General features: G+C 56.2%; 4 protein-coding genes across 4 annotated transcripts; all 4 read right to left on the reverse strand.

Annotated features, from left to right (window-relative positions):
• Nucleotides 1-14: 14 nt before the first annotated feature.
• Nucleotides 15-440, reverse strand: LOC122149432 (protocadherin beta-4-like). The gene has a single exon (XM_042779740.1). It carries the CDS (start codon nt 438-440, stop codon nt 15-17), a length of 426 nt encoding a protein of 141 aa, XP_042635674.1.
• A 1,702-nt stretch (nt 441-2,142) lies between these two features.
• On the reverse strand, nt 2,143-4,934 carry LOC117003557 (protocadherin beta-15-like). Its single transcript, XM_033073532.2, has one exon. The coding sequence runs from the start codon at nt 4,751-4,753 to the stop codon at nt 2,309-2,311; it is 2,445 nt and encodes an 814-aa protein (XP_032929423.1). The 5' UTR covers nt 4,754-4,934; the 3' UTR covers nt 2,143-2,308.
• Nucleotides 4,935-5,524: 590 nt separating this feature from the next.
• LOC117003569 (protocadherin beta-15-like) lies at nt 5,525-9,431 on the reverse strand. The gene has a single exon (XM_033073551.2). The coding sequence runs from the start codon at nt 9,238-9,240 to the stop codon at nt 6,796-6,798; it is 2,445 nt and encodes an 814-aa protein (XP_032929442.1). The 5' UTR covers nt 9,241-9,431; the 3' UTR covers nt 5,525-6,795.
• Nucleotides 9,375-14,436, reverse strand: LOC117003570 (protocadherin beta-15-like). The gene has a single exon (XM_033073552.2). The coding sequence runs from the start codon at nt 13,756-13,758 to the stop codon at nt 11,314-11,316; it is 2,445 nt and encodes an 814-aa protein (XP_032929443.1). The 5' UTR covers nt 13,759-14,436; the 3' UTR covers nt 9,375-11,313.
• Nucleotides 14,437-14,517: the final 81 nt, after the last annotated feature.

Here is a 14,517-nt window from a genome sequence, read left to right on the forward strand (position 1 = left end):
GTGTCGGAGTGGGCTCACAGCTGCTCCCGGTCCAGCCTCCCCGCCACGAGGAGGCGGCCGGAGCCGGGCTCTAAGCGCAAATGCTGGCGGCCGTCCTCCGAGAGCAGGCGGGCGCGGCGAGCCGAGAGCTGCGGCGGCGTCAGCCCCGCGTCCTCCGCCAGCTTGCCCACCAGGGAGCCGCTTTCCGCCTCCTCGGCTACGGAGTAGCGGATGGGCTCGGCGCGAGCGAGCGGCAGCGACAGGAAAGCAGAGAGACAAAGCACTTGCCTTGCGATCGCCATGGCGCGGCGGCGGCGGCGGCGGCCGGGCTGGGTCTCGGGGATGTGCCGGGCGATTCTCTGCGGAAAGCGGCGAAGTGGGGGCCGGGCGCCTTCCCTGGCTGGGTGAGATTCCCCCGGCGGTGTGGAGCAGAGCCGGGCTGTGCCGGCAGCGGGTGACATGGGGCTGCGCTCACCTGTGCCGCAGCAACCGCTGTCACCTCCGCCCGGCTCTGCTGGTGCAGTCCGGAATGCTCTGAGCTGCTCTGCGCTTTACTTGGCTGGCTTCTGGCTCTGCTCTGCTGTGCTGCGCTCAATTTTTCTGGGCAGGGTTTTCCTGGGCTGGGCTGGGCCGGGCTCGGCCGCCTCCGCTGCCGCAGTCGCTCGGCGCCGCCTTAGCCGAGCGCACCACCCAGCGGTGCGCGCTGGGACTGCACCCGCCGCCGCCCGCAGCCCGCGCTGCCGCTCGCCCCGGCCCGCGATTCCGAACCTTTCGACACACCCGGCGGCGAGAACCCAACGAGCCCTTTCCCAGCCCAGACTAAAGCGGATGCTCAGCCCACCACGACCAAGGCGCGTTTACTGACACAACAAACCGCACATGGATAGGGAGATGGTGACATCACCGGCATGCCAATGAACACTCCCGGCTGAATATCCACGCTCAGGAGCCATACCCACCAATCTTTGCTTTCTGTCAATGGACACAGTGAGAAATCAACTCGCAGAATTTTGGGACGCATAGACAAGGCATTCCCAGAAAGCACGTCTCTACAAAGAATTCGGTCTGCACAAAAGGAGTGCAGGTATTCTCTTTATTTCAGTTCCACATAGTTTTCAGTTTCTAAACCCTGACATACCAATTTACAAGTTATACGAGTGTATTACTTCATCACAAAACAGCGTGAGGGAGGCTTCCCGAGTATTTCATGCATCACAGACATCATTCGAAAAACTACTTACTGTAGATGGGGTGGCAATCCCCGTCTAGAAGAACAAAGTAATGCTCAGTACAGTTCAGAGGGTAGAAGGAAAAAGGGTAAAAATGGGCATGCATATGCTCTAACAGAAATGGAGACAATCTTGTAGGGACAGCTTTCTAATCACAACAAAAAGCCACCGAATTCAGAAAGAAGAATGAGAAATCAAAACTCCAAGCCCTGTTTCAAAGTTCATGTCGATTCTCACTCCAGAAAATTGTCTTTGATGGACATGAAGCATTTTCATGCACACAAAGATAATGAATTAATTTTCATTGCTCTCTACAGTCATAGCCTACACTAACTCAGCATCTGCTGCTATATTCCCCAGACAGTCTGATGGGGACAGAACACCCGATCCACATAGAGGCAAAAGGAAGATTTTATTGTGCGTTTCCTTTTTCTGTCATCCTGGAAGAAGATTAAACCCCTGTATTCATAGGGCATAAATAGCCTTTGACTCTGTAGAGCTGGAATTGCCATCATTGCAGCGGCTGGATGGGAAAAATTATCTGTTTTAGTGGCCAAAGTTAGTGAAGCATATGCAGATGCATAAGCGACATAATGGGAAAAAGAATATCGCTCAGAGCTCACCTCACTGAGCCAGAGACATCGAGAACCACAGAAAGAAAAAGCATTGTGCAAACAGAACATCAGGACCCAGTTTTGAGATCTATCTTGCTTTCCTGAGCTGGGAAAAGAGCTCTGTGTTACCCAGTCAGTTTGAGATTTGTCTACCCAACTGTGCCATTAAACAATAACAAAGATGAAGAAGACCGAGTTCTGGTCTGACAGCAGGAGACACAAGAAAAAAGCTGGGGGTGCGTTTAAAGAAACGGCAGTGGCATAAGTAAAAGAAACAATTTTCTGACAGAGAAAATCTGAATAACTTTTCATCCTTCTCAGTGTTTTTAGACTGGAAGAAAAATTTTACTCTGAAGTGAAATTATCAGGAAATTTGCTAAGCCAATGGAGAACACAGGTTTTCCCTGAAGGAACCATTGTCACAGCCTGCAGCCTGGATCACCTACTTCCATGAGCCATAAAGCCACTGTGTGTGCAGACCCTGTGCTAGTTAAAGGAAAGAACGTTGAACTGTCCCTCAGAGAGAGTCCCAGCATTGCCTGGTGTCGTGTCCTCTGTGCTGACAGGGACACAGGGGAAATGCTGTTCGTGTTGCTCGGGGCCCTGGCCCGTGGCGCAGGGCTGTGCTGGCAGGCTGGGCAGGATGGGCTTGAGGAACTGGAACTCGCTGTTGGCCGAGCCAGTGGTGAGGCTGATCTCGTAGCAATAGGCGCGGGGCAGGGTCCCTGCAGCGGCTGCATCGGCCAGGCCGCTCTGCAAGTTGTCGGCACCGTAAAGCACATGGGCAGCCTTCAGCTCCTTGCTCTTGCACACCTTGCGAGCGACAAAGACGGCGCTGGAGACGAGGAAGAGGAGCGACACAAAGACCAAGGAGATGATTAAAGAGGTGGTCAGGGAGTCGCCGTGCTCGTCTGCGGGCGGGCTGCTGTGCGGGAGGCGCACGTCCGAGAAGTCCTTGAGCAGGAGCGCGCTGAGAGCTGCGGTGGCTGACAGTGGGGGCTTGCCGTTGTCTGTGACCAGCACAAGGAGCTTGTGCTTGACGCTGTCTCTCTCTGTCACCGGCCTCTTGAGACGCACCTCGCCGCTCTGCACAGCCACGCTGAAGAGGCCGGGCTCGGTGGCCCTGAGCAGGTGGTACGAGAGCCACGAGTTCTGGGCGGAGTCGGCATCGACGGCCACCACTTTGGTGATGAGGTAGCCCGCCTGGGCCGCCACGGGCACGAGCTCGCTGGACGCTGGGCTGCTGTCCTGGGCTGGGTAGAGCACGAGCGGGACATTGTCATTCTCGTCCAGCACCACGAGGCGGACGGTGACGTTGGCTCGGAGGGGAGGAGAGCCCGCGTCAGAGGCGCTGACCGTGACCTCGGTGTGCTTCAGGCGCTCGTAGTCCAGGGGCCGCAGCACAAACACGTGCCCGTTCTCCGAGTTCACCGAGATGCAGGAGCACGAGGGCCGCTCTGCCGCTGGCCCTGGCGCCAGCGAATAGGTCACCTTGGCATTGAGCCCCTCGTCAGCATCTGCAGCGCTCACGGCCCCCACCAACACCGAGGGCACGTTGTTCTCCCGCACATACATGGTGTACGAGGTCTGGTTGAAGACGGGGGCGTTGTCATTGACGTCCGAGATGTCCACGGTGAAGGTGTGCGTGCTTGTGAGAGGAGGGGAGCCCGCGTCTGCTGCTGTGACCCTGAGCACGTACTGGGCCGTGTGCTCGCGGTCCAGCGCGCTCACTGTCGCCAGCTCATAGTAATTTTTGTAGGCTGGCCGCAGGGAGAAGAAGAGCTGATCGTCGAGGGCACAGGAGATCTTGCCGTTGGCACCAGAATCGCGGTCCCTGACCGTGAACAGGGCAACCACGGTGCCGGGCGCCGTGTTCTCGGGGAGGGGACTGCTGAAGGAGCTGACCGCCAGCTCTGGGGCATTGTCATTCACATCCACCACCTCCACCAACACTTTGCAGATGGCTGAGAGCCCCCCACCGTCTGTAGCCCTCACACTGAGCTCGTGAGTGTGTGCTGCCTCAAAGTCTAGTGGTTTTGTGATTTTAATTTCACCAGTTCTGGGATCAATCACAAATGCCGAGTCGCTCTGTCCCACTACCTGGCTGAGTTGATAGATGATGTCCCCATTTACGCCTGCATCCTGATCAGTTGCCAGCACGTTCAGTACCACAGAACCTTCTGGCATGTTCTCCAAAACATTCCCTATGTACTCCTCCTGTGTGAACACGGGAGCATTGTCGTTCACATCTAGAACGATAATTTTCACTTCGGTGGTTCCGCTCCTGGGTGGAGAGCCACCATCTACAGCAGTGAGTCTGAAATGCATCTCTGCCTGCTCCTCTCTGTCTAGTGGCTTTTCCAAGACCAGTTCCAGATACTTCTTCCCAGTTATCCGAGTCCCATAGGACACACTAACAGACTCGTTCTCGGGAGAGATGCTGTATGCCTGGACTGTGTTGCTGCCAATATCGAGGTCCTGAGCCACCTCTAGTGGGAAACGAGAGCCCAACTCGCTGGTTTCCAGAATCTTAAAAGTGACTCGTTCGTCAGGGAAAACAGGTGAATGGTCATTGATATCATCTATAGTCACCTCGACCCGAAAGAACTGCAGCGGGTCGGAGAGCAGCAGCTCGAAGGGGAGCATGCAGGTGTCGGAGTGGGCGCACAGCTGCTCCCGGTCCAGCCTCCCCGCCACGAGGAGGCGGCCGGAGCCGGGCTCTAAGCGCAAATGCTGGCGGCCGTCCTCCGAGAGCAGGCGGGCGCGGCGAGCCGAGAGCTGCGGCGGCGTCAGCCCCGCGTCCTCCGCCAGCTTGCCCACCAGGGAGCCGCTTTCCGCCTCCTCGGCTACGGAGTAGCGGATGGGCTCGGCGCGAGCGAGCGGCAGCGACAGGAAAGCAGAGAGACAAAGCACTTGCCTTGCGATCGCCATGGCGCGGCGGCGGCGGCGGCGGCCGGGCTGGGTCTCGGGGATGTGCCGGGCGATTCTCTGCGGAAAGCGGCGAAGTGGGGGCCGGGCGCGTTCCCTGGCTGGGTGAGATTCCCCCGGCGGTGCGGAACGGAGCCGGGCTGTGCCGGCAGCGGGTGACACGGGGACCGCTCGCCCGTGCCTCAGCAGCCGCTGTCACCTCCGCCCGGCTCTGCTGGTATAGCCCGAGAATGCTGTGAGCTGCTCTGCGCTGAGCTGCACTGGCTTCTGCTCTGCTCTGCTCTGCTGGGCTGGGTTTTCCTGGGCTGGATTTTCCTGGGTTGGGCTGGGCCGGGCTCGGCCGCCTCCGCTGCCGCAGTCGCTCGGCGCCGCCTTAGCCGAGGGCACCACCCAGCGGTGCGCGCTGGGACTGCACCCGCCGCCGCCCGCAGCCCGCGCTGCCGCTCGCCCCGGCCCGCGATTCCGAACCTTTCGACACACCCGGCGCTGAAACCCAACGCGCCCTTTTCCGGTCCAGAACAAAGCGGATGCTCAGTCCACCACGACCAAGGCGCATTGCCTAGCACGACAGATCGCACATTGACAGGGCGAATTCGAGAGCACAGGAATGCCAATGAGCACTGTTCCTGCTGTATGTCCAGTCTCAGGAGGGACACCCACGCAACATTGCTTCTGTCAAGGAACATAGGGAGAAAGTAACTCGAAGAATTTGGAAAACTCTTGCCAGAGGTTTGCCCGAAAGAACGTCTCTAGAAAGAATTCGATCTGCACAAATGGAGTGCAGGTATTCTCTTTATTTCAGTTCTACGTATGTTTTCAATATCTAAACCCAGACTTACACCGATTTACAATGCTGAACTGCAGAATTCCAATACAATTCTCTTTGAGGGAGGCTTTCTGAGTATTTCATGCATCACAAACATAATTCAGAAAAACAGTTATTAGAGATGTGGTGGCAGTCCCTCTCTAGAGGAACCAGCCAAATAATGCTCAGTGCAGTGCACGGGGTAGAAGGAGAAAGGGCAAAAATTGGAATGAAAACGTTCCAACACGAATGGAGATAATCTTGTAGGGTCAGCTTTCTACTCCCAACACAAAGCCAGCGAAATCAGAAACAAAGAGGAGGAAAAATGCCATCAAGTCCTGTTTTCAAGTTCTTGGTTCTAACTCCAGAAAATTATCTATGATGGACAGGAGTCATTATTAGGCAGCCAAAGGCAATTAGGTGTTTTCCTGACTCTCTAATTATAGCCTCTCTACCACATCTGCTGCTGTGCATTTCTAAGACAATCTGAGAGGGATGGTACACCAAACCTCCGGATATTTCAAAGGAAGTTCTTTGTTGTGCATTTTCCTTCTCCTCTCTGCCTCGATGAAGATGAGACCCCGAGACTCATAGGGTGAAAAGAGCATTTGACTCTGCAGAGCAGGAATTGCCAGCATTGCAGTGGCTGGATGGGAAAAATTCACTACTTCACTGGGCAGAAGCGGTTAAGCACCTGCAGATGCACAAGGGCCGTGCACATAGACATAATGAGAAAAAGAATAACATACAGAGCCCACCTATCTGATAAAGAGACATCCAGAAACCCAGAAAGAAAAAGCCGTGTGCAAATAGAACATCAGTATTCAGAGCTACCTTGCTTTTCTGGGCTAGAGAATAGGGTTTGAATCATTTCTAGAACAGTGATATTTTTCTACTCAACTTTCCCATTGAGCTATAACAAGGAACAAGTATTCTAATATCTGGTTGGACAGCAAGAGACACAACAGAAAATCTGGGAGTGCATTACTGATGACAATCAGAAATGCCTGTGACAGAGGTAAAATAGACTATTATCTGAGCAACAGAACCTGAGAAATTATTTTTTCCATAATTTTCTTTATGGTGTGGAACACAAATTTTGCTCTGACTCGGAATTATCAGGAAATTGGCTATGCCAATTGGATATGCAGCTTTTCTCTGGAAGAACAATTTCCTCACGTTCCAACCTGGATCACATCCTCCCATGAACCTTGAAGCCTCTGTCTGTACAGACCCTGTGCTAGTTAAAGGAAAGAGTGTTGAACTGTCCCGCAGAGAGTGTCCCAGCATTGTCAGGTGCCGTGTCCTCTGTGCTGACAGGGACACAGGGGAAATGCTGTTCGTGTTGCTCGGGGCCCTGGCCCGTGGCGCAGGGCTGTGCTGGCAGGCTGGGCAGGATGGGCTTGAGGAATTGGAACTCGCTGTTGGCCGAGCCCGTGGTGAGGCTGATCTCGTAGCAATAGGCGCGGGGCAGGGTCCCTGCAGCGGCTGCATCGGCCAGGCCGCTCTGCAAGTTGTCGGCACCGTAAAGCACATGGGCAGCCTTCAGCTCCTTGCTCTTGCACACCTTGCGAGCGACAAAGACGGCGCTGGAGACGAGGAAGAGGAGCGAGACAAAGACCAAGGAGATGATTAAAGAGGTGGTCAGGGAGTCGCCGTGCTCGTCTGCGGGCGGGCTGCTGTGCGGGAGGCGCACGTCCGAGAAGTCCTTGAGCAGGAGCGCGCTGAGAGCTGCGGTGGCTGACAGTGGGGGCTTGCCGTTGTCTGTGACCAGCACAAGGAGCTTGTGCTTGACGCTGTCTCTCTCTGTCACCGGCCTCTTGAGACGCACCTCGCCGCTCTGCACAGCCACGCTGAAGAGGCCGGGCTCGGTGGCCCTGAGCAGGTGGTACGAGAGCCACGAGTTCTGGGCGGAGTCGGCATCGACGGCCACCACTTTGGTGATGAGGTAGCCCGCCTGGGCCGCCACGGGCACGAGCTCGCTGGACGCTGGGCTGCTGTCCTGGGCTGGGTAGAGCACGAGCGGGGCATTGTCATTCTCGTCCAGCACCACGAGGCGGACGGTGACGTTGGCTCGGAGGGGAGGAGAGCCCGCGTCAGAGGCGCTGACCGTGACCTCGATGTGCTTCAGGCGCTCGTAGTCCAGGGGCCGCAGCACAAACACGTGCCCGTTCTCCGAGTTCACCGAGATGCAGGAGCACGAGGGCCGCTCTGCCGCTGGCCCTGGCGCCAGCGAATAGGTCACCTTGGCATTGAGCCCCTCGTCAGCATCTGCAGCGCTCACGGCCCCCACCAACACCGAGGGCACGTTGTTCTCCCGCACATACATGGTGTACGAGGTCTGGTTGAAGACGGGGGCGTTGTCATTGACGTCCGAGATGTCCACGGTGAAGGTGTGCGTGCTTGTGAGAGGAGGGGAGCCCGCGTCTGCTGCTGTGACCCTGAGCACGTACTGAGCCGTGTGCTCGCGGTCCAGCGCGCTCACTGTCACCAGCTCATAGTAATTTTTGTAGGCTGGTCGCAGGGAGAAGAAGAGCTGATCGTCGAGGGCACAGGAGATCTTGCCGTTGGCACCAGAATCGCGGTCCCTGACCGTGAACAGGGCAACCACGGTGCCGGGCGCTGTGTTCTCGGGTAGGGGACTGCTGAAGGAGCTGACCGCCAGCTCTGGAGCATTGTCATTCACATCCACCACCTCCACCAACACTTTGCAGATTGCTGAGAGCCCCCCACCATCTGTAGCCCTCGCAGTGAGCTCGTGAATGTGTGCTGCCTCGAAGTCCAGAGGTTTTGTGAGTTTAATTTCACCAGTTCTGGGATCAATCAGAAATTTTGGGTCCTTCTGTCCCTCTGCTTCACTGAGTTCATAGGAAAGGTCCCCATTAACTCCTGCATCCTTATCAGTTGCCAACACAGTCAAAACAACAGTGCCTTCTGGCATGTTCTCCAGGACCTTTGCAATGTACACCTGCGGTTTGAAGGTTGGAGCATTGTCATTTACATCTAGAATGATAATTTTCACTTGGGTGCTGCCACTTCTGGGAGGAAAACCCCCATCTTCAGCAATAATATTAAAACTCATCTCTGCGTGCTCCTCTCGGTCTAGTGGCTTTTCCAAGACGAGGTCAAGATATTTGCCATCCTCACTCCTACTGCCATAGGAGACACTAAAGTACTCGCTATTGGGAGAGATGCTGTACGCCTGGATTGTGTTGCTGCCAATATCGAGATCCCTAGCCACCTCCAGAGGGAAAAGAGAACCTGGGTCGGTCGTTTCCAGAATCTTGAAAGTGACTCGATCTTTAGGAAAAACGGGCGAATGATCATTGATATCATCCACAGTCACTTCGACCCGAAAGAACTGCAGGGGGTCGGAGAGCAGCAGCTCGAAAGGGAGCATGCAGGTGTCGGAGTGGGCGCACAGCTGCTCCCGGTCCAGCCTCCCCGCCACGAGGAGGCGGCCGGAGCCGGGCTCTAAGCGCAAATGCTGGCGGCCGTCCTCCGAGAGCAGGCGGGCGCGGCGAGCCGAGAGCTGCGGCGGCGTCAGCCCCGCGTCCTCCGCCAGCTTGCCCACCAGGGAGCCGCTTTCCGCCTCCTCGGCTACGGAGTAGCGGATGGGCTCGGCGCGAGCGAGCGGCAGCGACAGGAAAGCAGAGAGACAAAGCACTTGCCTTGCGATCGCCATGGCGCGGCGGCGGCGGCCGGGCTGGGTCTCGGGGATGTGCCGGGCGATTCTCTGCGGAAAGCGGCGAAGAGGGGGCCGGACGCCTTCCCTGGCTGGGTGAGATTCCGCCGGCGGTGCGGAACGGAGCGGGTTGTGCCCGTAGCGGGAGACACGGGGAGCGCTCGCCGCAGCAGCCGCCGTCACCCTCGCTCTGCTCCACTGGTACAGTCCGGGATGCGCTCAACTGCGCTGCTCTGTGCCTTGCTGTGTTTTGCCGTGCTGGGCTGGGTTCTGCTGTGCTGGGCTCGGTTTTTCTGGGCTGGATTTTTCTGAGCTGGGCTGGGCCGGGCTCGGCCGCCTCCGCTGCCGCAGTCGCTCGGCGCCGCCTTAGCCGAGGGCACCACCCAGCGGTGCGCGCTGGGACTGCACCCGCCGCCGCCCGCAGCCCGCGCTGCCGCTCGCCCTGACCCGCGATTCCGAACCTTTCGAGACACTCGGTGGCGAGAACCCAACGCGCCCTTTCCCATCCCAGACTAAAGCCGAGGCTCAGACCACCACGACCAAGCTGTATTGCCTGGCCCGAAAAACCGCACATGGACAGGGTGAATGTGACAGCACAGGAATGCCAAAGAACTCTCCCGGCTGCATCTCCAAACTCAGGAGCTGTACCCACTCAACATTGCATGTGGTGGGCGACAATGTGAGGAATCAACACGCAGAATTTGGAAAATTGTAGAGAGGGCTTACTCAGAAAGAAGGTCTCTACAAAAAAATCGATTTGCACTAAAAGAGTACAGGTATTCTCTTTATTTCAGTTCTACCTATTTTTGAATTTCTAAACCCAGACTTAGACCAATTTAGAACGCGAAAGTGTTTAACGTTTGAACAAAACAGCGTGAGGGAGTCTTTCCCAGTATTTCATTTCCCCCGACATCATTCAAACAACGAGTTATTAGAGATGGGGTGACAGTGCTTGTCTACAGGAGGAGTCTCAGTACAATGCTCAGTACAGTTCAGAAGGTAGAAGGAGAAAGGGTAAAAATAGGAATCCGAAGACTCTCACAAAAATAGAAATAATTCTGCTGTGACAACTTTCTAGTCAGATGAAAAAGACAGAATTCAGAAATAAGAATGAGGAAATGAAACTCAAAGTCCTCTTTTATATTTCTGCTTCATTCTAAATTCAGAGAATTATCTTTGATAGGCATGTGTGGTTTTCATGCACACACACAAACACACACACACACAAAAAAAAGAATAAGTTTTTGTGACTCCCTGCAGTTATAGCCTACCCTAACACATCAGATGTTGCTGTATTTAAAAGCCAGACCATAAGGGTTAGAACACCTAAGCCACAGAGAGGACAAAGGAAGATTTCATTGTACATTTTCGTGCTTCTCTCTGCCTGGAAGAAGATGAGACCCGAGACTCAGGGGGTCAAAATCGTCTTTGACTGTGCAGAGCTGGAATTGCAAGCATTAGAATGGTTGGATTGAACAAATTCACTGTTTCTCTGGCCTAAAGCAGTGAAGCATCTGCAGATGCACAAGGGCCGTACAGACAGATAGACTGAGAAAAAAAATGAAACTCAGAATCCACCCATGTCAGAGAAAGCCATCCTGAACCGCAGGGAAAAAAAAAAAAAAACCCAAAGATATGTGCTAACAGAACGTCATGACACAGTATTCAAACTAACTTTTCTCAGATGGTGTATAGGGTTTAGATCATTTCAGCAAGTTTGAGATTTGTCTATTCAACTGTCACATTGAATTATAACAAAGAATAAATATTCAAAGATCTGGTGTAAGAGCAAGAGAAACAAGAGCAAAGATGGGAGTGCATAACTAAAACCAAAGAGAAATGGCTTTGATCGGACTGAAACAGACTATTGACTGAGGGAGAGAATTGCAGTATCTTTCCCTTCTTCTTAGTATTTCTTGAGTGAAAGAGAAATGTCAACAAGACTTAAAACTAGCAAGAAATTTGCTACGCCAATTGGGAACATATTTACGCAGGAAGAACCATCACCGTATGCAGCAGCCAGGATCACATCCTTCGATGAGCCATGGCACATCTGTGTGTGGAGATCCTGTGCTAGTTAAAGGAAAGAGCGTTGAACTGTCCTGCAGAGAGAGTCCCAGCATTGTCTGGTGCCGTGTCCTCTGTGCTGACAGGGACACAGGGGAAATGCTGTTCCTGTTGCTCGGGGCCCTGGCCTGTGGTGCAGGGCTGTGCTGGTAGGCTGGGTAGGATGGGCTTGAGGAACTGGAACTCGCTGTTGGCCGAGCCCGTGGTGAGGCTGATCTCGTAGCAATAGGCGCGGGGCAGGGTCCCTGCAGCGGCTGCATCGGCCAGGCCGCTCTGCAAGTTGTCGGCACCGTAAAGCACATGGGCAGCCTTCAGCTCCTTGCTCTTGCACACCTTGCGAGCGACAAAGACGGCGCTGGAGACGAGGAAGAGGAGTGACACAAAGACCAAGGAGATGATTAAAGAGGTGGTCAGGGAGTCGCCGTGCTCGTCTGCGGGCGGGCTGCTGTGCGGGAGGCGCACGTCCGAGAAGTCCTTGAGCAGGAGCGCGCTGAGAGCTGCGGTGGCTGACAGTGGGGGCTTGCCGTTGTCTGTGACCAGCACAAGGAGCTTGTGCTTGACGCTGTCTCTCTCTGTCACCGGCCTCTTGAGACGCACCTCGCCGCTCTGCACAGCCACGCTGAAGAGGCCGGGCTCGGTGGCCCTGAGCAGGTGGTACGAGAGCCACGAGTTCTGGGCGGAGTCGGCATCGACGGCCACCACTTTGGTGATGAGGTAGCCCGCCTGGGCCGCCACGGGCACGAGCTCGCTGGACGCTGGGCTGCTGTCCTGGGCTGGGTAGAGCACGAGCGGGGCATTGTCATTCTCGTCCAGCACCACGAGGCGGACGGTGACGTTGGCTCGGAGGGGAGGAGAGCCCGCGTCAGAGGCGCTGACCGTGACCTCGGTGTGCTTCAGGCGCTCGTAGTCCAGGGGCCGCAGCACAAACACGTGCCCGTTCTCCGAGTTCACCGAGATGCAGGAGCACGAGGGCCGCTCTGCCGCTGGCCCTGGCGCCAGCGAATAGGTCACCTTGGCATTGAGCCCCTCGTCAGCATCTGCAGCGCTCACGGCCCCCACCAACACCGAGGGCACGTTGTTCTCCCGCACATACATGGTGTACGAGGTCTGGTTGAAGACGGGGGCGTTGTCATTGACGTCCGAGATGTCCACGGTGAAGGTGTGCGTGCTTGTGAGAGGAGGGGAGCCCGCGTCTGCTGCTGTGACCCTGAGCACGTACTGGGCCGTGTGCTCGCGGTCCAGCGCGCTCACTGTCACCAGCTCATAGTAATTCTTGTAGGCTGGCCGCAGGGAGAAGAAGAGCTGATCGTCGAGGGCACAGGAGATCTTGCCGTTGGCACCGGAATCGCGGTCCCTGACCGTGAACAGGGCAACCACGGTGCCGGGCGCTGTGTTCTCGGGGAGGGGACTGCTGAAGGAGCTGACCGCCAGCTCTGGGGCATTGTCATTCACATCCACCACGTCCACCAACACTTTGCAGATTGCTGAGAGTCCGCCACCATCTCTGGCCCTCACAGTGAGTTCGTGAGTTTGTACTGCCTCAAAGTCCAGAGGTTTTGTGATTTTAATTTCACCAGTTCTGGGATCAATCACAAATGCCGAGTCGGTCTGCCCCACTGCCTGACTTATCTGGTAGGAAATTTCCCCATTAACTCCTGAATCCTTATCAGTTGCCAGCACAGTCAGAACCACAGAGCCTTCTGGCATGTTCTCCAAAACCTTCCCTGTGTACTCCTCCTGTGTGAACACGGGAGCGTTGTCATTCACATCTAGAATGATAATTTGGACTTGGGTGGTGCCACTTCTGGAAGGAGAGCCCCCATCCACAGCAATAACACTGAAACTCATCTCTGCCTGCTCCTCTCTGTCTAGAGACTTTTCCAAGACCAGTTCCAGATACTTCTTGCCTGTAATTCGAGTTCCATAGAAAATACTAAAGTACTCGTTTTCGGGAGAGATGCTGTACGCCTGGACTGTGTTGCTGCCAATATCGAGATCACGAGCACATTCCAAAGGGAAACGCGTACCGGGGTCGCTCTTTTCCGTGATGTCAAAAGTGACTCGTTCCTCAGGGAACACAGGAGAATGGTCATTGATATCATCCACAACTACCTCGACCCGAAAGAACTGCAGGGGGTCAGAGAGCAGCAGCTCGAAAGGGAGCATGCAGGTGTCGGAGTGGGCGCACAGCTGCTCCCGGTCCAGCCTCCCCGCCACGAGGAGGCGGCCGGAGCCGGGCTCTAAGCGCAAATGCTGGCGGCCGTCCTCCGAGAGCAGGCGGGCGCGGCGAGCCGAGAGCTGCGGCGGCGTCAGCCCCGCGTCCTCCGCCAGCTTGCCCACCAGGGAGCCGCTTTCCGCCTCCTCGGCTACGGAGTAGCGGATGGGCTCGGCGCGAGCGAGCGGCAGCGACAGGAAAGCAGAGAGACAAAGCACTTGCCTTGCGATCGCCATGGCGCGGCGGCGGCGGCCGGGCTGGGTCTCGGGGATGTGCCGGGCGATTCTCTGCGGAAAGCGGCGAAGAGGGGGCCGGGTGCCTTCCCTGGCTGGGTGAGATTCCGCCGGCGGTGCGGAACGGAGCCGGGCTGTGCCGGCAGCGGGTGACACGGGGCAGCGCTCGTGCCGCAGTAGCAGCCGGGGTTACCTCCGCCGGCTCTGCTGGTATAGTCCGGGATGCTCTGAGCTGCTCTGCGCTTTGCTTGGCTGGCTTCTGCTCTGCTCTGCTGTGCTGTGCTCGGTTTTTCTGGGCAGGGTTTTCCTGAGCTGGGCTGGTCCGGTCTCGGCCGCCTCCGCTGCCGCAGTCGCTCGGCGCCGCCTTAGCCGAGGGCACCACCCAGCGGTGCGCGCTGGGACTGCACCCGCCGCCGCCCGCAGCCCGCGCTGCCGCTCGCCCCGGCCCGCGATTCCGAACCTTTCGACACACCCGGCGGCGAGAACCCAACGCGCCCGTTCCCGGCCCTGAAGAAAGCGGAGGCCCAGCCCACCACGACCAAGCTGCATTGCCTGGCACGACAGATCGCACATTGACAGGGCGAATGTGACAGTACAGGAGTGCCAATGAGCGCTGTCCCGGCTGTATGTTCAGTCTCAGGAGCTCTACCCACCCAACATTGCTTCTGTCAAGGAACATAGAGAGAAAATTACTCGAAGAATTTGAAAAATCTTGCCAGAGATTTCCCAGAAATAATGCCTCTAGAAAGGATTGGATCTGAA

The sequence above is a fragment of the Catharus ustulatus genome, chromosome 15, assembly GCF_009819885.2.
Source record: "Catharus ustulatus isolate bCatUst1 chromosome 15, bCatUst1.pri.v2, whole genome shotgun sequence".
NCBI lineage: Eukaryota > Metazoa > Chordata > Aves > Passeriformes > Turdidae > Catharus > Catharus ustulatus.